Here is a 25,426-nt window from a genome sequence, read left to right on the forward strand (position 1 = left end):
GCTTTGTTTTCTATGTTTAGTGGCTCCAGTACTCCTCAAACACCAGGAAGTGCAAATCTGTCTACTTCCCCAGTAACTGCAGCACCCAAAGAACCTGCAAAGAGTATACCCTCTGTATGTAATGATGTTGTGTCACCTCCACAACAAACACTTAATTTATCATCTGCTGTTGTTACTGACACTAAAGAGTCACTAACTTCACAAGATTCATCCCAAATGTCTTCTGTTTCCAGTAGCCATGTCACAGTGGCAGTAGATGCCAGTGAAATATCAAGTGAAGTGAATGCTAACTTATCCACTGGGAATAATGTAGATATTACACACAATGCCAAAATTGAAGGCACTGCTGTTGAATCTATGAAGTCAAATACTGAATGTGCCACTATGCAAAGGAAAACGAGCACAGAAGGTGCACCCCTAGACCCTGCTCCCACTAAAGACCCACCAGCTTCTGGCCTTCTCTCTCTGATTTCTGGATCAGACCCACAGTCTCCATCCTCACATACAGCATTACTTTCAGAGAGTTCAGGAAAAGGTTTGCTTTCGTTATTTTCTGGGCCCAGCACGGAACCTAGTGCTAGCCAGACAGGTCCTTCACCGAAAGAATCTGAGTCTGTATCATCGGGCCCCAATGATCCATCAGCCAAAGGTCTGTTCTCTCTATTCGGAGGTTCTGCGAGTCAGCCCTCTTCACAACCTGGAAATTCTCTATTAGGGGCAGTTTTTGGAGGCTCTTCACCCCAAACACCAGCTTCTCAAACAGGGGGGTCATTACTCGGTGGGTTATTTGGAGGGTCTGCTCCTCAGGCTGCTTCTCAAGTTGGTCCCACTAAGCTTGGAGTATCTTCTCCACCTGGAGCAAGTTCTCAGGCAGGGGCATCCTTGCTTGGAGGTTTATTTGGTGGATCTGCTCCCCAGGTTGCTGGATCTCAGACTGCAGGGTCTATTTTGGGTGGGATTTTTGGAGGATCAGCAGCTTCAACTGTAGCACCTCAGAATAGTGGGTCCTTTGGTGGATTGTTTGGAAGGGCGGAGAACCAAACTTCAGCACCCTCAATAAGTAGCTCTATATTGGGAGGTATTTTGGGAGGGTCATCTTCTCAAACAGCTACAGCGCAGACTGATACATCTCTACTGGGTGGCATTTTACCTGGAGTTTCAGCTCCTCATAAGACGTCTGATACAAGTTTGCCCTCTATGCTTGGAGGATCTGTTCCACCTGCAACACCCACGACAGCAGGCGCACCAAAATTTAATGATGACAAGAATAAAACTTCAATAACAGCTCTTATTGGCACTACTTCAGATGAAACTGTTCTACCAAAACTCATTGATGATGGTAATATTACTCCAGCTGCTCCTGAAATTTCTGTAATTGATACAGCTATCAAAAGTAAAGAGCAGGCAAAAAGACTACAGCGACCTGACGGTACAGACCAGTGTCCTGAAGCAAACTCAGCCAAAGCTGAGTGCAATGTCATAGAAGAAGTTCATTGTCAAGATGCTGACAAGCCAACTACCTTAGCTATTGATATTCAGTCTAAAGAATCTGAAATCTGCGCTCGAACAAAACAACTTGCAGGATCAGAGCTTCTAAGTGGCCAGTCAAGTCAAGATAAAAGTGTGGTACTACAGGGACAACAAACGCCTCCAGAGACAGAAAAATCTGTTGGTGACTCAGCAGCAGATGCAGTTACAGGCTTTATGTCATCTCTTTTCAAACCAACAGTTGCTCCCACTGAAGGTCCCCAGCAACAGCAGAAAAACTCACTTTTTGGACTGGGAGGAATTACACCACAAGCTGCTACTGGTCAGAGTGGAGCATCACTATTAGGAGGTATTTTTGGAGGGCCCAACACCGAGACAGCAGCTCCTCAGACTGGGGGATCATTATTGGGAGGTTTTTTCAAGGCGTCTGGTCCTCAGTCTGGTACACAAACCACCACCCCCAGCACTGGAGGGTCATTATTAGGTGGAATGTTTGGAGGAGGATCACCTGCTAAGTCTGTAGGTCCCCAGACTGGTGGATCATTACTGGGTGGGATGTTTGGAGGATCTGCGGCAACAACACAGCCTGGTGGTTCTTTGCTTGGAGGAATGTTTGGAGGAGTCACTGCTCAGACTGCTGGATCACAGACTGGAGCATCAATACTTGGGGGCATAGGTGGATCTTTATTTGGGGGTATGGGACAACCACCTAGGCCATCTGAACAAAGACCAGCTGAGCCCAAAATAATGCCTGGCTCTACACCACAGTCACAGATTAAGAATGAAAGTGTGCCACCAAAAGGGACACTATGTGGCACTGAAACCAGCACAAATAACATGGGGGACGCAACCTTAGCGGATAATGATCAATTAAAATGTGTCAGCCAAACAAGTTGTACTACCGCCGAGTCTGAGGCGGTTAGTCTAGAAACTTCTGCTGTGACAAATGCTTCAAGAAGCATTACATGTGACCTCACTCATCAAGTAGAAAACCCAGAAAAAGAGACACCTGCTGATAAAGCAGAGATGATACATGAGACTCCCATTGTCATTAAAGGAGGCCTAGAGGGTAAAGAAAGTGACACATTAGTTCCACCTGATGCCAAGGAAGAAAATATTATTGAAGCACCTCCAGTTAATCAGTTGCCCAACATTGAAGAGCCACCTCAAGCTAAGTCTCTCTTTGGTTTTATATCGACACAGAGTGATGCAGGAAAATCTCTTGGATCCCTATTTTCACCAACAATGTCATCTGGTGCTCCATCAATGCCTCAAACTGAAGGAGTGACTGGTCTGTTTTCAGGATTAAAAACCCTTTCTGGAGGCCTATTTCAAGAGGAAAAAGCTGTTCCTGGAAAACAAGAGCCACCCACCACTTCCTTATTTGGGACAAAAATAAGTTTCCCTTGGCAGACGGAGCCACCCAAGCCACAAGCTGTCCCGGTTGTAACATCTCAACCTAAAACTAACAACAAGCCAACGGATAGTCAAACACATACTGTACAAAAGGTTGCAACATCCGATGCCCGAAAATCTGAGTCGGTAGGTCCCACTGATGATATAGAAAACCTCCAGATTTGCGTCTCCACTCCTGAAGTAGATCCTTCAGCATCCCTGACCCCAAAGGAGAAGGAAGGGCTTGTAGAAACATACCCCTCTGCAGGTCCTACCTCAGGAGTGCAGCTGGACAACCAGTTCAAGAAGGATCTATTGAATGCAAAAAGGCTAGTAGAAGCATAATAAATGGCATTCCCTTCACCATTTATGATGCATTGAAATTTAAAAAAAAATGTATTCCCTGTTCAGCTCTGCAATCCATCCTCACTAGATTAATTTAATATTTAGCTTGAGTGTATGTATATCTGTGTGTGATGTGGACAATCTTTAGAACAGTGTGTGGGTCTTCTTTGTTTGTATGTTGCATCTACATCGTTTAACATGTAATTTCCAAGCAGAATTCAAAACAAAATTTACATATTTTTATATTAATGGACAATTCACAAGTTGCTCCTTTTTTTGATTTATTTGTTCACCTGAACTTCTATACTCAAATATTCATTTTGATTATAGTCCTCCAAAGGTCTGCACTTACTGATCCTTTAGTAATATCCTCACTAAATGCAAATGTCTCTTTTTTTTTTTAGTTTGTTCTGAGACTTTACAGGCTCAAGTATAAGCACGGATGCAGGCTACATTATAAATACTGTAAATTTTGTTTGAGCACAGAATTCTGATTTGGGTTGTTTAATTGTATGTGATCACAATTACTTTACAGTTACCTTTTAACATACCTGCTTTCTGCCGCTAAAAAATTTAAAGTCATGACACTATAAAAGGTAGAATTTGAAACACACGGATCAACTCTGCATATTTTACTGTCCATCCATCATCCATCTACTCTTCAACTCCTTGTCTCCATAAGCTTACTTACCATCATACATCGTGTGTATGTGTTTCCTCTTGTGGACAAATGAAAGTAAAACAATGACAATAAAATATGCAGGTGTATGTGTGTGCAAAAATATACTCTCTTTTAGTAATGACGAGCAGGAACTGGGGATTTTATACCTCACACCACAAAATGGCACACACTCTTATGTGTGCCATTTCTATTCGGAAATCCAACTTCAATGCAGGAAAAGCATATGCAGAGGGTCTGAAGCAGGGTGTGCAGATTGCCTGTAGATAGGAGGTGCTTATTACAGCCTAAAAAAACTAGAAGCCTAATTATTGTGTTCATTGTTTTAGTATTCTAGAGGACTGAAACTGATTCTAAAATATACATTTTAGAATTATTTTTTTCATGTAACAATCCTCACTAATCTGCCCTTGGCTAAAGTAAAACATATAAACCCATCCATGTTTTCATAGAAAAAACATTGACATTGAATATCTTCCTTACTTCTCTCTCACCTTTGTAGTCCAGTGGAAAGTAGTCGATTTGGGTCATCAGGAAACCTAAGCCAGACCAGCTCCCAGCTGAGTGAGACTGGTCAGGAGAGCACTGGAGGGTCTGAACTGGAGGAGTCCTTCCACGCCTACCACAGTACCAGCTTCCATCCCTCCACCAATGGACAACCATGCACCAATGGGCTGCCTCCCACCAATGGTACTGTCGGTGAGCATCAGAAACATGGGCTGTCTCCTGAAGTCGGACGGGGCCTGAGAAAGGACACTGCAGCAGAGCGAGGCTCCTCTAAACTCCTACGGTACAATTTATGCTCAGAATTCAACTCTGTTATATATTGCTATGACAAAGATGCATTTGAACTGAAAGATTGTATCCATATCTTTCAACCCCTATTCTTAAATCCATGTAACCCAGGTTCCATGATGAGGGGCCGCCTTTACCATTTTCGCCATCCAGAGTTTGTTGGTTGAAGGCCATCAATAAAGTCCGGGTTCAGCTCCGGGAGGTAGGGCGTTTTACTTCAGTTCCCCCACTAATACCTGATCTCTCATCACCAACTGAAGTCTGATGTTCTTGCCCCTTTTTTTCCTACCCTACCACACACACACAATGAAGATTACAAATTGACATACGATTGAGTTTCACCTTGTTGGTTGTTTAAGACGATGCATACAATATTAATATTGGTAATATACATATTTTTAAACATCATACATTCGCTCCTCGGGGTGACATATACATTTTTGGTAACTGGAGAGTAAACAAGCAGGCCTACAATAGGCTCTTGGCAGAAACAGTGGAGCTATTTGGGATTCTGTCCCTTCATCTGAGGCGCCCCAAAACAATTTTCAAGTTAAGGATGAGTGTATTAATTTTAGTTTCACACACCCAATTCTAATTGCAGCAGACTTGTCATCAGTTCGCTCTATGATATTGTAGAGCTGCCCTTATATTTGTTCCTAAATAATAAGTAATTCTGAGTAGTAAAAACATATACATATTAATACAAAAATTGAAAAACAAATATCTACTCAACAAAGCAAATGCTGTAGTAAAATCTTTGGGTCCAGTCCTCGGATACGGCACAATTTTTCAATAATATTGCATTTGGAATTTTATTTTTGATTATCGGTGTCTGCCTCATCTCCCTTACTTATTCTCACTTTTCATTGATGGATTTTATCTCTTCATATGTCACTATGATTGTGAGGCTACAGTATAGTGTCCCTCTGTTGACTTGGGTTGATCACTCACCGCTTCCGGGGCCTATAATTTGCGTGAATAGAATGGTGACTTAATGGCGGCCACTGAGTATTCTATCAGAATTGATGAAAACAGTGGGTCTGTTTAAGGGAAATGCTTGATGAATGAAAAACCTATGGTCCAGGGACAACAATCTTGTATTACCCACCATCTTACGATCTAATGAGAGAGAAGGGTGTACCACAAGAGATGAAATGTTGGCTTTTGACGTCAGAATTAGATGACCCGTAGCCGCATATTAAACAAGTACCAAACTGGAGAATTTGTATCCAACGCATGTTAACTGATGGTAAATCTAGTCCTGCATGTTATAGGGAATCTTTAGATGGTGGTTATAATGAAAACATGGGAATCTCTCAGCTCTAACTGGAGTTCATCCCCTTGATTAGGCTTTTCATGGCAGAGCAGTAAAGAAGTATATAGAGCATCGATTGGCTCCATTATGATGATTTGTTTGCATAGGCTCGTTGAGACAAACGTGTACTTTAAATGATAGCTGATCGAAGACATGAGAATCACGAGAAAGCAAAGTGAAAGCTGTCTAACTGCCATATTTTTACAGAATGAAGGCGAATGACTGTAATAAAAAGTCACTTGCATAATGAGGCACAGTAAATCAGCCTTGCATGTGTGTTTAAATCCAGAGAATAGAATGAAATGAGATATGTACCGCGTTGGACTTTCCCTGGAAAATATTTGCACACGGGAAACTATAGAGCAGGAAGTGAAACAGACTCCCACATCCGTTTCCAAAATCATTTTAAAAAAACATTTGTTCCGTTTTGAAGCCTCATGTATGGCATTTTGAGACATGATCTCATGTTCACCATGTTTACTGAGGTAAAAAATAAATTGAGGGTCCTTTACTTCTAGACAATTGTCTATGCAACCAGAACCAACTGATGCTCTTTAGAAAGAATGCAAGTTTAAGGCACTTACACTTACTGCAGTCTTTCAATAGAAATTCCTTCCTCTTAACAATTTTCCATTAACAAAGGTAAAAGTAAGCAAGGATATCAGTAATTGCAGGTAAACCAGTGGTACTAATATATGTATCAATGAAAAAGAGAATAATCCCAAATATCAGCAGCTGGCAGATGTGAAAACACAGAAAAATGAGTAAATGTGACTTGGATCTGGCAGTCTCACAGCCTCAGATCAGCTTTGTGCTGGAATTTATTGTAAGAGGACAGAAGGAGAGAGAGCAGAGAAAGAATGCGGGAGGGTGGGATTTGGGAGGGGGGAGGAGGGATGGCTACATTACTGAGAGTGAACTGCTGTACGATCGCGGTCTGCTACGCTTGCCGTTCCAGTGGCAGAAACGAGTGCACCTCTGTCAATTAGAGATCTGATATGATTGGGGGAAAAGCACCCGTTTTTTATAATACGCCTCAGGATACATTCTGAAGATGAACAGGGGCTAATTCTGCTGGGCGACCCTGTTCTTGCAAGATGACATCTACAGGTTGTTCTTGATTATCATTTGTTTCCAAATAAGGTAAGGCTTACAGTTTCATATCTAATTTTCATCCTTTTAATCACTTTGCCTCAAGTTTGTGTAAACTTTGATTAAACGGAAAGTGGAACTGCATGTTATATTGATAGAAATGTATGTTTGGCTGAATATATTGTATGTGTCTCAGTGCTTAGCCTTTGTAAAACATAAGTTTAACTTGGTTTGGTGGTCAGGGGATCTAAATGTTCATCGCAAATGCTGCTGACTATTTTTTACGACTACTGAGAAAATGAGCCTAAACCCAAAACCCTTCTTAATTAATCACTGACTGTCCGTGTGCACTTATACCAGATCATGGATGTCTGCAAAAATAGCCAGAGGCCCTCATAAGGGAGGCTTAATGTACGAATGCCATTTGGTAGGTCATGTGTTATTTAGCCCCGATATTTCCATTAATATTTGTTTTGAAAGAACAATAATACTTATGTTAATCTCAGATCGGCTTTCATTTACCTCATACGCTTTTTAATCTCATTAGAAATAGGAAATGGCCAAACCCTCATCAGGCTCAAGTGCTTACTGGAGACTTCCAGTACAGGGTGGGTTAATGTAGTTAGCATACACCCTCTGAAATGATATACTTCATGGAATAGGGAAAGCCACCTGCCAAGATGTAAATAATTATTACTGATATGTTGAAGAATGAAATGTACAGTATATTTGTAGTGAGCTTGTTAATTTCAACAGTGGAGAAAAATGTCTAGAAATTAGCATGCATTCTTCATTGTGTGTGTGAGTGTGTTGTTTTCAGGCTGTAGTTTAAGCTTACACGTCGTAGCTTTCGCCATGGCGTTATCCCCATTTTTTGTAACAAAGATACATGTTCATGTGATAAAACAATTGCTGAAAACAGGACAAAACTGTGACTTGTGTAGCCTACTCTACTGTCTATACTGTTGCGGCTGTTTAATGGAAGACATAATAGATCTGAGCAAATCAGCTCGTTTCACCATCAGAGTTTGCCGAATTTGATCCAAATCAAATTTTTTTACTTCCAATCACATAAGCATAGGGCGAAGTCGGAAATTAGCATGTTGGCCTGTTGGTTTTCTGGTGCACATGCCCTGACCGTAGAGAATGTATGTGAACGTTCTGCAATAGAAATAAGTAGTAGTAGTAGTAGTAGTATATATTGTAACTGTACATGTCAATTCAATCATCACCAACCGATGAGCTGTGCTTCACGTATCGTATGACTAAATGGAAGGAGCATGGAAGACATATCCATATAATTGCTGAACTTCAGAATATTGTAGATTTCACGTCCATGAATACAAATTGATGCATATATATATGATTTGTATAGTGCCATCAGATTGATTTAAATTATATTTTTGGGGTGTTCAATAATTCCTATACCGTTTACGATGGCTAAGAACTACAGTGTCAAGCCAGGCAGCTGGTATGGGTGTGAAAGAATGACATGGCCTTAGAGGAAAGAATTGACCTATCATCTAATTACCAAGCTGCCTTCAGAGCATCTTAATTACAGAGATGTAAACAGCTGCATGGTGTTGGAACTCTGACTGAGAGGTCAGTTATAGACATTATCTATCCTACGTCTATACTGTACTTAGTAGTGTGCGATCTCAATGTGACCTAAAATGTATAAATACATTATGGCCATTATTTAGCCAATGTAGCATTATTTGCTACCTAGTTATTACAGTGTCTCATGTTAGAATTCTGTTAGTTCTAGCAGAACAAGCAAATGAGATTTCAATAGTAACATACAACAGGCATAGATCAATTTCCACTGTTTTATCAACAAAATAACTCTTTGCTTTTTTTGTACAGGCACTCAGTCATTTATAGTGTAAAATATTAGCTTATGCTATACGCCACACTAAGGAGGAGTCACTGAGGCAGTGATCTTTCCATGTGCAGGGACAGTTGACAAAGAGTGCCACCTCTCAGGGATGCTCCCCAGAGGACAGATCAGTGGACACGATGAACCCCACAAATTGGAGCTGCTCCCACTGTCGCCCAAGAGGCGAGACGTACAGGAGAAGAAATCCCAGAGCCCCAAAGTGGGACAAAGCCTGTGCAAAAAGCTGCATAAGTCCCTGCAAGGACCAGAGGACAACTCTCATCATGACCTGTCATCAGTCGCAACTATCTGTACCAAAGCTGACCACGGAAGTTTGGCTTGCCAGGATGGCATTGGGGTTGTGGAGGATACTCTACCAAGGCTTATTGAAAAGATCAGAAACATAGAAGAGAAAACGGAAAGGGAGGATGAGGAGGCAGAGGAAGGCTCTAGTAACATTGTGGAACATATTCTTAAAGAGCTGAAAGGCATCAACAAGATTCAGGAGGAAATCTCTGACCTGAGGCAGTATCTAACATCTGTTCGAGGCTCGGTGGATGAAGTATCTTGTTGTGTCGATGCGGTGCTCAGTGAAATGGGTGAGCTGTACTCTGGGTCTTCGGCTGCACCTCAACCTAGTCCTGTTTCTAAAACATCACGGATCAGGCGAGGAAGCCTGGGTAGACAGAATGCCATCACATCTCTTCAAGGGAGAGACACCAGTCCACAGTTGGATCGCAACGATTGTGAAAAAGTTTCAGGAAGTATACCATCTCACAGATCACCTAATCAGTGGCAAGTTGACAGAGTCAGAGTCCCATCAGACCAGAAAATCAACCAAGAGAAGCGTTCAAACATGTGCATGCTTGGCCCTACAAAACCCAACACCTGCTACTTTGAGCTTCATCGGGGCCATGATTACCAAAGCACCAGCTCTTTGTCATCGTGCCGCAGTTCAAATTGTCAGGGAGCAAGCCTCCTCTCTGGTGACACAGAATATGAAAGGTGGCCTTCTGTTGATATGCAGCACAGTATAAGTGGGGAAGGACAATGGAGTGAGGAAGACATCTGCAATTGTGCAAACAACGAACAAAAGCTTGACACAGTGACGACACAAAGCAGCACACCAGGTCATTCTTCACACAACAGCTCTGAGCATCTCACATTGCTGTTCGGACACCATTACAACTCTCCTTCAAGTTCTTCCAGTACGACGGACTGGAGACCCCCCAGACTACAAACTGAGGAAGAAAACCTGGACTGCGACTGTTCAGCAAACTGCCCCTACTCGCGTAGTTCTGGTTACCACACTATGGATGCTTGTGCATACGAACCGGCGAGTGAGCCCTCCAGAAGTCTGAGTTGCTCCACTGTGCTATTGACAGACTTTGATGATGGTTACCTGGAGCCTCATTCACTATGCGATGACTGGCCATCTTCCGGTGACACTCTTGATCTTGGGTCTGCTGACAGTTTGGACAAGGAGTGGACCGATCAAAGCATCTCTAGGGATAAAGCAGAATATTTGTCACAAGAGTCTTCTGAAATAGATTCTGACAGCGCAGCCAAGACCCCCAATGTAGGTTTTGACGTAACATCTTTTGGCAAGGCTGTACTCACTTTCAGGTCTGCTTTGAAAGGGGCTTTGAAAAAGTTGGAGGGATCCCACCCTGAAGATGTTAAAGATGATAGTGGACATGAAGCGCCTCCATCCCCTATCAGAGAATCCAGTCAGCCGAAGGAGGAGCAGAGCAGTACAGATTATACAGAAGAAGACGTCAGTCTGTCAGAGAATCCCACTCAATTTGGCACTTTAAAAGAGCAGAGTGATGCTTCGGTCTACGTGGATTGTGATGAGACCCATGAGGACAAGTCATGCTCACTTCAAGCATCCCCTCATGAAGCAATTCAATCTCCCTGCACTCCAAGTAAATGTTACTCTGGAGAGATTTCACAGCACAAAGAAGAATGTCCAACAGACGGGGAACTGTCCACCCTTGACTTAACACCAGACAGCTGTCCAGCAAGGCAGGACGAGAGTCTGCTGGGCTCCGGTCTGAGTAAAGATGAGGTGCGGTTAAGTCCAATTCGAGAAAACCACATTTTTGATGAGGAAAAAGAAGAAAAGTCTACGGATGCCAGTCACAGAGAGCGTATGGCTAATTTCCAGCGCATTCTGAGGGAAAAGCGGCAAACCCGTCATAGACTATCCAAATCTGTTCAAGGGTCCCAGGGGTCCCATGGCTCTCAAGGGTCCCATGGCTCTCAAGGGTCTCAGGGGTCCCAATCTCAAGACGAGTTTATCTCAGGTATATTCTATACTTAAAATTGCTGACAAGCCCAGTAATAACAGCAAAAACATACATCTTAAATCATGTAATGATTCAGTGAACTTTACCTATGTACCATTGCTATTACATGTATGTATCATAATACATGTTTCAGTTTTAAACACTCATACTTTTTTTTCTTTGCAGATTGTGGGAAAGAAGATAATCAGGTTAATCATATAACATTAGCTATTTAAGCTAAAGTTATTTTCCTGTTCATTTTGGTCGTGGGATAATTGTTTTTATTTATTTATTATTTATTGCTTGTCTTTGTCAAAGATAGTGCTTGTGTTCACTCCAAAGCATAATGCACAACATCCAAATGATACAGGAAAACATAGGGTTGATTTTGAACTCCATTCTACTATTCCGGAAAGGATGTTTGTCTTATCACTTCAGTCTTTCTGTATAATAAATAGTTTATTATTGTTTCATTCATGTTGCACAAATTCCAAGTTCTGTTTCTGGTGCTAGCGTTACAGCAGCTGCGCTTCCCCAGAAGTGTTTCAAACGATATCAGAAACTCTTACTTTGATCCCAAAAGGATCCCCTCTTTCAACTTCTGTTATCTAAGAGAACGATATACAGCGACAGATGAAAGACTTTTCCTTTGAGGGAAAAGCAAAATAACTTACAGTATGTACTTGTGAAAGCCCCCAGTCGTAATGTTGATGGTTTTGCTAAATCCTTGCAAGTGATTTCTTCTAAATTACCTAGGGTGTCTGTTAAAGCAGTCTGTGGGCAAACCAATTTTACTTGACCTGTGAAAAAGAACAACTTCTGTAGTATTCTGCCTCCATAATGTTGATCCATCACTGCATTTTACATTACATCTTTTACAATTACAGAGTTTTTATTTATTTATTTGATTTATTTGTTTTCTAAAGGCATCACTTTTTTGAATTTTTTTTTATTTGACATTGCATGTTCTGAAACACCAAGAAGGTCAAACTCAACCAAATACAGCTTTCCATTATTCCAACTTCACTCCTCTCATGCCCTACTGTGCAACATAACGTGAATGACTTTCTAAGTCGTCAGCCTAAATGCTCACATTTGAAATCTCGTAGGTCCAAGATGAAGAACCCAATGCCAGACAAGCCTGGGTCAAACCAGGGTAAGTCATACATTTTATATATATATATATATATATGCACACAATATTATATCACAATTTTAAGTTAAAAAAAAATAATATAATTAGTTATAACAAGTAACACTGAATTAGCTTGTTGATACTATTGTGACTATAATAATTTGACTATCGTGATGACAGTGTAAGTGTGTGTGTGTGTGTGTGTGTGTGTGTGTGAACTTTTTATTCACTTTCATTCCATCTTTGTTGGTACCTAGTGGCGGACCTGGTCTGTATGGGATTGACAGCATGCCAGACCTGCGTAAAAAGAAGCCCATCCCCTTGGTCAGCGATGTGGTCAGTACTGACTTGTCATTCCTTTGTTAGTAATACCGTATGTCACATGTCACCTTGTTTGTTTTTGTGTTTTCTTTGCTGAGTGCACGTCTTTCTATTTGTGAAACCGCCACAGAAGTCGCAGTTCTCATTTTGGAGACAAATATGAAATCAGCCTGCTAATTTCTCTTTCCCTCCTTTCTTAAACCCAAAACTATTCCCCACAACTCTCTTGAATGCATTCACTCTCCTTGGTCAGGCTATGGTAAGTTAATAGAACCCAGTTGCCACTCCCTTTGCAACTGAAACTCAAAATATCAAGTGGGACAAATAAAACAGTAGTTGCCTCGACAGCATGTTGATCTCTTTAATCGCAAACCTCTTGTTTAATACAAAATGAAAGCATTTGCATGCATCTTGGTCCCGGGCAGCTTTTTCTTCCTACTTGATATTATCATTGCAATATGTTATCAACAAATCATTCCCCCGCTTTTTGGTTTGTATTAATACGCCCATGGAAATGTATGGCTGATGGTTTTGGTGATGTTTGATAGCATAATATTTTAGTCTCCTCTTCACTAGTCTCTTAAAACTAATACTACTCACATGTTTTTTCTGATCATCCAGTTAGAATTATATTCTTGGGATAATAACCCTACTCACCACCCTTACAACTGCCCTGTGCCTTTTAACCACACTGACCTTCATTATTATAGTCATATTTTGTGCTGTGCTTGGTTGTGGGCTGAATATGCGTTTGATCAACGCTAACTCTGCCAAAAATGTCCCGTGTCACTTGTTGTTCAGTCTCTCGTCCAAGCCAGGAAGGCGGGGATCGCATCTACCATGGCCGCACGGTCATCAATCAAGGATGAGGAGTTGGTGAGTATAACACCATATAGCACCTTCAAATCTACCAAAAAATAAATAAATTCTATGATTCATCTGATGGTTTCATTAGTTGTTTATCTTTTAAACTCAATATTCTGTGGTTGGTCAAAAAGAAAAACACACCAGAGTTTGCTTGGAAGCCTTTTCAGGTGGCCCTCAGCCTTGTTGTTTGGTCTCCACCAGGTTTGGATTAACCGCTTTCACACAAGCCCAAATTAACCGTGTTTACCAGGGGCAACCGGATCAGAGTTTCAGTTTAGTTAGTTGTGAAAACACCCTAAAAAAAGTTTCCCCCTTCTGTAGAAAAACCATGTGTATAAGAAGACCCTGCAGGCTCTTATCTACCCGATATCCTGCACTACGCCACACAACTTCGAGGTGTGGACCGCCACGACGCCTACATACTGCTACGAGTGTGAGGGACTGCTGTGGGGAATAGCCCGCCAAGGCATGCGTTGTTCCGAGTGCGGGGTCAAGTGCCACGAGAAGTGCCAAGAGCTGCTGAACGCCGACTGCCTCCAACGTGAGTACCGCCCAGAAAACAACCAAGCGTCACATGCAAGTAGTAGTTTTAAATGGATATTAATCTGCAATCGTTTTCTCTTGGTAAATGCAAAGGTGCTGCGGAGAAGAGCTCCAAGCATGGTGCTGAAGACCGAACTCAGAATATTATCATGGCCATGAAGGACAGGATGAAGATCAGGGAAAGAAACAAGCCGGAAATCTTTGAACTCATCAGGGAGGTGTTCATCATAAGCAAAGCCATCCACGCGCAGCAGATGAAGACCATCAAGCAGAGCGTTCTCGACGGCACTTCAAAGTGGTCAGCCAAGATCACCATCACAGGTGAGATTTGCTGAAATCAACCGCAGCTTTAAAAGGAGCATCCTCAGCATGAATCTCGGTGGTCACATGTGATTCTTGTTTTTGCCCACGGTTATCGCTTGTGTCTTTGTTCCTCTGTTGCCGCACTAGTTGTTTGTGCCCAAGGACTTCAGGCAAAGGACAAAACGGGATCCAGCGATCCGTACGTCACCGTTCAGGTGGGCAAGACCAAGAAGAGAACAAAGACCATTTATGGCAACCTCAATCCTGTCTGGGAGGAAAAGTACCACTTGTAAGTCTCCAACAAATGCCTTGGTTTTATAATGTGTATAAATTTAAAACATTTCTATTGTTTTCTATCCAATTGTACCCTCTTATTTAGTTTATATACATTAGTTTTTTTCTTGTTTTTCCGCTAGCGAGTGCCACAATTCCTCGGACCGCATTAAAGTGCGCGTGTGGGACGAGGACGATGACATCAAGTCGAGGGTGAAGCAGCGCCTGAAGAGGGAGTCTGATGATTTCCTCGGCCAGAGTATAATTGAAGTGCGAACACTGAGCGGAGAAATGGACGTCTGGTACAACCTGGGTCAGTACGCTGTTTGATCATGGACACAATATACGGGGCGTATACTGTTGGTACAACCTAACACTGGACAGAACTAGGAGACATCCCTCAACAATGAAAGCTAGAACTCACTGCGAGCAGTTCTACACAGTAGAGAGACTGCAGCAACTCTCTTTGTGGTGTACAGATGATAAGCACATCCTCTTCACAATATGACGATGACTTATCTCAGGCCCATCAGTCAAAAAATACTGCATGCAGAGGGGAAAGTAAAATAAAGTTCTTGCCATTTCTACAATCCCAGCCTTTATCACATCAACTTTTAAACTTTTGAAATGACAACTAAATCCATCTCCAACAGTTTATACTGTGTGTGTTAAGTAAGGAAATGTGCACACTTCCACCATTATGCCAGCCGAGTTAGAGAAGTCTATAGCTTTGCGTTACCTTCTGCCTGTTTTGTTGGAAGAAAACTTATTTTATCAGAAAGCACTGATAATAAAAGAAAATAGAAAACCCTGCAGGCACAAAACACGCCAACACTGGAACAAATCAAAAGAAAACTAAACGAGCAAACGGAGAGATCCAAGTTGGAATGTCGTCATCCCGTCTTCGGTTTTGTTCGTGAGCTTAATGTTGTCATGTTGAAACAACATGGACACTACAGGTATTTTATTGCTTGAGCAATATGATGGCTGTTTCTGAACTGAATCTTTTCGTGGTACAGAAAACTAGATTGTCCCCGTAGCGGTTGTGCTTTTACCCCTGGCTGTGTGTTCTTCCTCATCTACCATGTCTGCTTTGAATAGTTTCCCCTTAGAAGGATTGATCCTCTTGAATGAAGGGTGCATTCTTTTCACACTTGTCCAGTCAGATGTTTGTTTCAACCTCATTAGCCTCTTTTGTCTGCAGGTACATTTTGATTTAAGTACATTTTTTTACACAGGCATTGAGTGGCCCCAAGGCCCAAATAGTCCTGCATTAAAATATGTCCTTTTAGTGCTTGCTAATGAACACCTAAATGTTTATGTTAATCCTCAGTTCTATTCCACCACGTTTGAAGATGAGCCCTGAATACATAGACAGTATAAAATATACAAAGGAGCTGATTTTATCGGCCCCTTGTGCTATTTAGTATGAGCACAAGTACAGGTTAGGTATACCCCCACCGCTTACATCATGTCACGTTGCCTTGATTGATCGCTATCCGTTAAAAGGCCTCCATTCTCCCACCCGCACGCTTTGCATCTGAGAGTGAAGCGTTCACTGTCTCGTCTCCAATTGATTAAAAGTGCAGAAGACTGGCATTGATCATACTCCCGCTGGAAGAGAACTGAATATGAATGTGCCTATAAATCTGTTGTTGTTTCATGTCAACTGGGAGACACGAAGTGCTCGGTTTTATACCCCTCTGATAACCACATCAACAAAACATTCCTCTTGTCAGTCGGCAGTTTGCAAAATGAATGATCAGTCGTGTAATATGCGCTCCGTATCATTCTCTGCGAAGCGTCTCTCTGTACTCTTCCCCCTGCCTCCCTTCTCCCGATGTGTGATTATCAAGAAGAGGCATACAAGTTGGAAATCGACCCCACCCCCAACATGTACAAATTACCCTCAATGATGCGCCTGTCAGGGCAAATAGCAGGTTGTGAAGCCCAGCCAAGTGTCTCTCGGCGATCAGACCCGCATCCTCGCACATCCCCTCTGCCATTGTCTCCCTCACCATCAGCCAGAGGACTTCTATTAGCGTCGCCGGCTTTGCGCTGCCGTCAAACTGTAGAAACAGAACATACACACACACACCCTCACACACACACACACACACACACACACACACACCCCTGCAATAGCACTGCCAGGGTAATAGTCTGTAATTAGCGTTGCATTAACAAGGCTTGCTACCCACTAGGGCTCCTGTGTCACAGATGGGTACTGGGAGTTATGAGTCGGTGTATCTGCTTGACGTGTGTCTTTGTGTTTTGGATTACAGAGAAAAGGACGGACAAGTCAGCCGTGTCGGGGGCCATTCGCCTGCAAATCAACGTGGAGATTAAGGGCGAGGAGAAAGTGGCTCCGTATCATGTGCAGTACACCTGCTTGCATGAGGTATTTGGCTCTCACACACCGCGGTTACGTAATCCTACCTCTACCGGGAAAAAAAAAAGAACCCTCGAGCATAAACCCCTCGCATTCGATGTAATAATCTGCTCTGCCACAAAAGCCATCCAAATGACTTGGCGTCTTTATCTACCGTAGAACCTGTTCCACTACTCGACCGACATGCTCGGCCAAGGTGCGGTAAAAATCCCAGAGGCCCGCGGGGACGATGCCTGGAGGGTCTACTACGACGATGTGGCCCAGGAAGTAGTGGACGAGTTTGCCATGCGCTACGGGATCGAGTCAATCTACCAGGCTATGACGTGAGTTTTAGAGTGTGTGCGTGTGCGTGTGTGTGTGTGTGTGTGTGTGTGTGTGTGTGTGTGTGTGTGTGTGTGTGTGTGTGTGTGTGTGTGTGTGCGCTTGTGTCCATTCCTCTCTTTCTGCTCTCATATCAAATTGCCTCTCGTTGCCATCCTAGAAGCAATTTGTGCCCCGCCCTCGTCAACCTCCAAATGAAAGAAAAATCAATTACAAATGTGCTGAAGATGGATTTGTCTCCATGATATGTCATGCTGCTCGCCAGATGCCCGTTAGTCGAGGCCCCATCATTCACAAAAATGGGGCCACACCCTTCAGCCAGCTACGCCTGCAGACAGGCAGATGAAACGAGCGCTCCTAGTGAGACCCCCGATAGGATAACCAGCAAATCACATGCACATACACTTTGACAAAATGTTTTTATTGAAACATCTCAATGTGAAGTGTGACAGGATGGGGGGAAGAGGGGAAGGGACGGCCTGCTGCCGCTCGGGTCTTTAATCAAGCTCTGCCTGTGCTCCCCTGTCGCTCCAGGCACTTTGCCTGTCTGTCGTCGAAGTACATGTGTCCCGGGGTTCCCGCCGTGATGAGCACCCTGCTGGCCAACATCAACGCCTTCTACGCCCACACGACCGCCTCCACCAATGTGTCCGCCTCCGACCGCTTCGCAGCTTCCAATTTTGGGGTTTGTACTATTGTAGCGTTATGCGCACACACAAGCAATAAAAATATCCTTTTGTTTCTGTCTTTGTCCATCCCGTCCCTTTCCTTCCACTTCCTGTTATCACGATTGTCTTTTTCCCCCATTATTCACCACACAGAAAGAACGCTTTGTCAAGCTCTTAGACCAGCTACACAACTCCCTGCGCATCGACCTCTCAACCTATAGGGTAAGATTATGATTACATTCAATAAATATCGCCACTTATTGTTCTCAAAAGTTGCGATGCGTTTAAATATATCGTCGTCAATAATGTTTTGTTTATTTTCACTTTATATGCAAAACTCCTCTGTTATATTTTGTTTCCTTGAATTTTGGGGATAAATTGCCCCATTATTATAATATTATTATTATTTTGCAACAGTATTTATTCTATTATACTATTGTTGTGTATTGTTACTACAACTACCGTGAGTTAAAGTTGAGCAATTGCTTACATGGGAAACTTTTATTCTACATTTTGTGTCGAGCATTTTAGTTTGCCATCATTTTTATATCACTTAGTGTTTGTCTGCACTGTCACAGCAATCCTATTTTAGAGTTATGAACATCAGTGGGAGTGGCCTGCTGTATGTCTTTTGTTGGTCCTCCACGCAGAGTGAGTTATGTTTAAGTGAACGTTTCTCCTCCTGTAGAACCACTTCCCTGCCAGCAGCAAGGATCGCCTGCAGGATTTGAAATCCACCGTGGACCTTCTAACCAGCATCACCTTCTTCAGAATGAAGGTAGCTGACAGCGTTCCGCGTCTCTTCATTTTCTTTTGTGGCGACACATCTTAGTTTATAAATGCGACACTTTGCAGATAACACCGTTGTCAGGTGTGTGTCAATAACTATGTCGCAGTCATTCACCGCCAGCGCCGCTGTCTCCCATTTGGTGGTCAGGTCCAGGAGTTGCAGTCTCCGCCGAGAGCCAGCCAGGTGGTGAGGGACTGTGTCAAGGCCTGCCTCAACTCAACGTACGACTACATCTTCAACAACTGCCACGAGCTGTACAGCAGACAGTATCAACCCGCTGACGGGGTAAGTGGCGTACTAATCGCTCTGTCTCTGTCGCTCTCTCTGTATCGCTCTCTCTCGCTCTCTCTCTGATCCTGTGTTGTGGTCTCACCCAGAACAAGGAGGAGCTCCCTTTGGAGGAGCAGGGTCCTAGCGTCAAGAACTTGGACTTTTGGCCAAAACTCATCATGCTCATTGTCTCCATCATCGAAGAAGACAGGAACTCCTACACACCTGTGCTCAACCAGTTAGTAATGGGCTTGCACTCCTGTTATTCTCTACTGCTTTTATTCCAAATAGCAGGAAATACACTGAAAAGTTTGACTGCATCTTGAGTTTTCCCTGTTACATATTTCCGCTCCATTATGCAAAGGAGGAGAGTTCTTTGAAGGCTCCGTTTCAAAAGTTCACAACACCCAATTTTTGTCACATTGTCAGGTTCCCCCAAGAGCTGAACGTGGGGAAGGTGTCAGCAGAGGTCATGTGGACGTTGTTCGCTCAAGACATGAAGTATGCCATGGAAGGTAAGTCAAATATGTCAGATTTATCGCATCATTTTGTTGTTTGTTGGCGAAGAAAAATTAGCAAATTACATTTTTGCTTGCAATTCCCACGCTTACAAAAGCTGCATTCTTAATCATTTAACCTGTGTTAAAAAAAATGCCACAGGACTAAATAAAAGATATTTTAAAAGCTGACAAAATTAAGAGAGAAAACATTTGGACTAAAAGTTGACTTTAGATGTTATGATTTTTGTCAACTAAAACTACGAAGTATATAAATGACTGAAATGTGACTTGAACTAATAAGCAACTCCGTCTTAAAGCTGAGACCTAATCTAAAATAGCTGCCAAAATTGACAAGCTGACTCACAAATTGAAATATGATAGTAAACTTAAAGTGTTATTATTCTGCTTTGTAGAATTTTGGTGGTAAATGGACTGTACTTGTATCGTACTTGTCAAGCACTCAAAGCACTTCACCCTACATGTCAATCACCCATTCATATACTGGCGGTGCGGCCTTCAGAAGCAATTTGGGGTTAAGTGTCTTCTCCGAGGACACGTCGACATGAACTGCCGGAGCCGGGGATTGAATGGCCGATTGTCTGGTTGAAGGACGACTCGGCTCCACCGATGAACAGTCGTTTTTTCTTTATTTTAATTGGGAAAACGTTCGGTCTTCAGAGGGAAAGAACAAGTCGAAGAGAAGAGATACGCTGCTCAAACTGGAAATGAGAAGACAAGTTCTGCCTCCCGGGAGCCTCTCTGGGGTTTCTCTCTGCTCTGCAGCACTACAGCACCATCGGTTCCCAGAGGCAGTTAGCTTTCATCCCAGCCCTAGTACTCAAAAGGAATCCTCGACAAAGACCCTCACTTTCTCTCTTTCACATACTGCAGCACCAAAGTGGCGGCCCCTTCATCTCCAATCCGCTTGAATATATTCAGGGATGAAATGATTCCGAAGAGATTTTGCTCAAGAAGCACGACCAAGGAACACTTCAGATTTAGGAGCAGACGTGGTTTTTAGTGGGTGTCTAAAACTGATACTACAGTGCCTGGGTAGAGTTAGGCTGATTGTTACTATTGATGCACGGCTGCAGTGCAAGACCAGGTCCAGTCGAGTCCGTGCCAAGTCAAGACCGAGATAATAATGAATAATCTATAAACAATGTTGATCAGTCTTCAAACATCATACTAATCAATTGCATTAAATGCCGCTGTTTAATGCATATACGAGAAACGCTGTGTCTGTAGAACAACACTTTGTACGAGCAAATCAGCAACCAGGAACAACTTGACCTGTTCTCGATAGCAGAACACAGGACCAAGACAATTCTGAGTTTATCAAGACCATGAGACCAAAACAAGTGCAAGACTTCTTAAAACCAGACTCAACTACTATAGCCCTGTACATTTTCTTTTCAGCCAGTCTAGACATTTTATTTCAATGCATATACGGGCATGGGAGGATTGTTCTAAGGCTTTAAAGAATCTGAAGCAAGATTGTATTCTTGAAATTAGGATTATTATATCTAGAAATTTTGCTTGGCACGACCATTAATGTGGGAGGCCTGTGTGAAACACATTAAAGAAAGCGTGGTCCAAATCCTGACTTTTATTTCAATTATTGCACAAAGACCTTCAATGTTTCCCATCATGCAACACAATAGCATGACTCTGGCACAACCTTATTCCAGGCTCTTGTGTCTTTTGTATATGCAGAGCATGAGAAGCAAAGACTGTGTAAGAGCACCGACTACATGAACCTTCACTTCAAAGTCAAGTGGCTTAACAATGAATATGTCAAGGAGCTGCCAAACTTTAAGGGCGTTGTTCCCGACTACCCATCGTAAGTGCTTTTGACTTTGATTTCCCAAAACCTCACTATCAAATTGATTGATTGATCCCTAACCTAAGTAGATAGTTCAGAATATAACAACAACACAGACATACATTAAATAAATAACTTGTGCTGTTTTTATTTTCCATTGCAGATGGTTCCTACAGTTTGTGCTCCAATGGTTGGAGGAGAATGAAGACGTATCTATGGAGTTCATGCATGGAGCCCTCGAGAGAGACAAAAAAGATGGAGTAAGAACATTTAAATAGCTTTGGAATTCCAAATCATTCTTAATAGAACCGCCTGAAGGGATTCTAGATTAAAACCTTTGGAGTTTAAAAGAATTTCTCGTTAGAACCCCCTGGAATGGTTCTAGATTAAACAAAGGGTTCTTGGTAGAAACATCTCTGGATTCCAGAGGAAACCCTTGGAAGTTGGACGTGTTTTTTTAGAACCGCCTTGGTCGGTTTCATGAAGCACTTCAAAACTTGATCTGTGAGGTCCCGGTACAGGGATCTCGTATGTGTACAGATTGTAAAGCCCTCTGAGGCAAATTTGTAATTTGTAATTTTGGGCTGTACAAAATAAACTGAATTGAAATTGAGTTTCTAAAAGTGTAAGTTATTGTATTTGTTTGTGTTCAGTTCCAGCAGACATCGGAGCATGCTCTGTTCTCCTGCTCTGTGGTGGACATCTTCACCCAGCTCAACCAGAGCTTTGAGATCATCAAGAAACTGGAATGTCCCGACCCTGCCGTCATGGCCCAGTACAGTCGCCGCTTCTCGAAGGTACGCCCACTATGGTGAAGCTGCCCCCGAGTACAACACACAGGATTTGACAATCAATTTGAAAACCGCACAGAGCTATTGTTTGTAACTCAGGAAATGAATCCACTGTCAATCATCACCTAGCAGCTGGTCACTGGGTTAGTGTTAGAAAGAGTTTGAGACATGAGGTGAATTACAAAACAGCATTGTCTGGCCTCTGGAGGGACGTTCACTTTCCTCATTAAAAATAAATATTGAGTTGGACATAATATTCCCTTCCAGGGGGAGGGCTGCACAGTTTTGTGCTTTGGGATTTGCTTTCCTGCATGCCTGCCAAAGAACACATTACAGGACATTTGGGGATGTTTGTAATATAATAGTTGGGAGGGAGGTTTCTGGGTTTTCTCGATCACACTGGGAAAAGGTTTGTGATGAATATGTAATTGGATTTTAAATGAAATGTAGTTTTAATACATTTCTTCCTCTTTATCTACAGACTATTGCCAAAGTTCTTCTGCAGTACAGTGCCATACTGACCAAGAGTTTTCCTACGTACATCGACAAGGAGAAGATTGTGAGTTGTCAACTGCCTTACCATAAATTTGTGATTTTGAGGGTAGTTTTTTCTAAAGTTTAATAATTCCCTAAATCAAAAACAAGCTGTGAGTTGTCAACTGCCTTACCATAAATTTGTGATTTTGAGGGTAGTTTTTTCTAAAGTTTAATAATTCCCTAAATCAAAAACAAGCTATTTTACACAGCAGTGATTGCAATCTCTTGTCGATACTGAAGAGTTTCTGCTCTATGTATGTAACATTGGTATATTGTATGTCTGTCTCATCCCGTGTCCTCTGGCAGCCATGTGTCCTGTTGAATAATGTGCAGCAGTTAAGAATCCAGCTGGAGAAGATGTTTGAGTCGATGGGTGCCAAACAGGTAAGACAAATGTCGTTGATAGATGATGTGCGATGGCATCATGAAATAATTCATCCCTCTATGTCTACAAAAGAAAAAAACATACACTGATGTATCAACTAAACGTTTTTTACTCAAGCATGAAAAGTCTTCTCGAGGCGGTTGCTGGTACAACAGTTGTGTTTGTGTCTCTGCTGTGTCAGATTGCAACAGAAGAAGCGCTGGTATGTACGGTAGTGCTAGTTGAGACCATGTGAAGTAGATTCCAGGTAGTTCTCAATAAGGACATAGTCTGAACTCGTGAAGAGGTCTGTAGGTGTCTGATGTGATGCTGTCAATGAAAACATGTGCAAAGATCCACACGAACAAAAGATCAGACCCTCATCAGCAGGAGAACATTGAGACAGTAATTAAATCACATCCTCTCATATTGTCTTCATGTTGAAATCCTTGGAATATAGAAGCGTTCTCGGTAGAACTCCTTAGTTGGGTTCCAGATGAAACCTTCGGTGGGTTCTAGATTAAACTGTTGCAATATAAAAAGGATCATCCCCTTGATGGAATTTAGATTAATCCCTTCGAATGTAAAAGGGTTTTCGGGAGAACTTCGTAGTTTCTAGTTGAGATGAAACAATTGGAATTCAAAAGGGTTCTCCGCAGAACCCCCTGGGTGGTTTCTAAATATAATCCTTGGAATTTAAAATGTTCTCCTGAAGAACCCCCAGTTTGGGTTCTAGGTGAAACCTTTAAAATATTAAAGGATTCTTAATGGAACCCATTGGGTGGGTTCTAGATGAAATTTAAAAGTTTTCCCTGAAGAACCTTCGAGGTTCTCCGTTGAAATATAAAAAGCTTTTTTTTTGTATGGAGTGCTCTATCCTATTTACTGTAGCTGTCATGTTTATTATTTAGATTTAGTTGTAGGATTGTAGCAATTTGACACTTTAGCTAAAGTTTCAACCAATGCATTCACTTTACAATTAAAGCAAAATATAGTGGTGGAAGAAGAAGAGGAGGATGAGATGGAGGAAGCGGGAGAGATGGAGGAGGTAGGTTTCCATCATCGTCTGAGCACGGCAGATATTTGTCCATTTTAAAGCATATCTTTTTGACATTTAATCAACTTAATGTTGCTGTATTGATTATTTCCCTCTGCTCTGGCTTGGACAGCAGGTCGTAGCTGAGGATGAGGAAGCAAAGGCTCTGGTTGGCACTGTGGGTGATATCACATTAGATTAACTAATAGTAGACAAGTAGATCCACAGTCTTACACATAGCCAACCCCTCTTTAGCATTTAGCATCTACAGAAGCTGCGTTGGAGTCTGTTCTAGTCCAGTAACTTTGCTGACGTTGATGGAAACAAGTATTGGACAGTAAGAGCTCTGACCCGATGGTGGCGTTGGATGGAAAGTCTGATGATCATTAAATAGTCATCCCGAATTTGCATACCAAATTTCAATGAACTCTATCCAACAATGTGGGATATTGTATTCAGCACCACAAATGTAAATTGCCTTGAAGGTGCTGGGAGGGAGAGGGGGAGGGGGGAAGTCAGTGGATGATGAACAACTGCTAGCATGGAGAAAGAAAACAAATACTTGAACAGTGGTGGACAATCGGAACAGTTACTGGGCTGCTGATGTGCTTCTTTCTTGGACTCTGCTTCTTTCTCGTGATGTGGATGAACAAACTGAATTACCACAATGTCAGTGGTCCATCAACCTGGGTCATGTTCTTTGCAGATGACACCTTTCTACAGATTTAGTTTCAGCTGTAGCTGAGGCAGCGGAGAGTACCTGTGCTCCCAGGGTCCTGTGTGACACACTGTTGTTGTGTCGTCGTCCTTATGATGTTGTCTCCCTCGGTTCCCTGGGTCAGTATGTTGAAATCACCCACTTAGCTTCTAGTTTACTGTTGTTACGCTTCCACAAACACCCTCAACTTTGCAGGGAAAGGCAGTTTTCTTGACTTTTGACAGCGATATCCTAAACGTAGCTGAACAAAGGATTCTTTTTACTCATCAAACTGCATTTGAGTCATCCATGTCCCTTTTTATTATTTTGCATTTCAAAATCAAAAACCGCACATGCCCTGGGTTGGGCATCAGGTCGAGGGGTTAGCTTCCACTCTCTCGTTGTAGCTAGCTCGTTACATGCCTCTCTGTGGCAGAGGGCTTTGTTCTCGCAGGGCATCATGAACTTAACGTTTTTTCTGGGAGAGTGGAGTGACAATCTTTCTTTTTTTTTC

The 25,426-nt window shown here is 42.4% G+C and overlaps 1 protein-coding gene across 3 annotated transcripts in view; it reads left to right on the forward strand.

Moving 5' to 3' along the window:
* The window catches only part of LOC137783611 (protein unc-13 homolog B-like), a 62,379-nt gene that overhangs the window by 30,119 nt on the left and 6,834 nt on the right, over positions 1–25,426 (forward strand). For all 3 annotated transcript variants that reach the window (XM_068573736.1, XM_068573738.1, XM_068573737.1), the window contains exons 9-30: positions 4,410–4,697; positions 4,814–4,904; positions 12,389–12,435; positions 12,672–12,750; positions 13,537–13,611; positions 13,924–14,143; positions 14,239–14,466; positions 14,596–14,737; positions 14,865–15,034; positions 17,007–17,122; positions 17,273–17,436; positions 17,969–18,119; positions 18,256–18,324; positions 18,791–18,880; positions 19,040–19,177; positions 19,270–19,400; positions 19,592–19,677; positions 21,379–21,505; positions 21,651–21,747; positions 22,141–22,284; positions 22,760–22,837; positions 23,122–23,199. In XM_068573736.1, coding sequence (XP_068429837.1) covers positions 4,410–4,697; positions 4,814–4,904; positions 12,389–12,435; positions 12,672–12,750; positions 13,537–13,611; positions 13,924–14,143; positions 14,239–14,466; positions 14,596–14,737; positions 14,865–15,034; positions 17,007–17,122; positions 17,273–17,436; positions 17,969–18,119; positions 18,256–18,324; positions 18,791–18,880; positions 19,040–19,177; positions 19,270–19,400; positions 19,592–19,677; positions 21,379–21,505; positions 21,651–21,747; positions 22,141–22,284; positions 22,760–22,837; positions 23,122–23,199 — 2,809 coding nt within the window. The remainder of the gene's footprint in view (positions 1–4,409; positions 4,698–4,813; positions 4,905–12,388; positions 12,436–12,671; positions 12,751–13,536; positions 13,612–13,923; positions 14,144–14,238; positions 14,467–14,595; positions 14,738–14,864; positions 15,035–17,006; positions 17,123–17,272; positions 17,437–17,968; positions 18,120–18,255; positions 18,325–18,790; positions 18,881–19,039; positions 19,178–19,269; positions 19,401–19,591; positions 19,678–21,378; positions 21,506–21,650; positions 21,748–22,140; positions 22,285–22,759; positions 22,838–23,121; positions 23,200–25,426) is intronic.

Source organism: Clinocottus analis, unplaced genomic scaffold, assembly GCF_023055335.1.
Source record: "Clinocottus analis isolate CAN_PGR_092001 unplaced genomic scaffold, fCliAna1.0.p SCAF_13, whole genome shotgun sequence".
Taxonomy (NCBI): Eukaryota; Metazoa; Chordata; class Actinopteri; order Perciformes; family Cottidae; genus Clinocottus; species Clinocottus analis.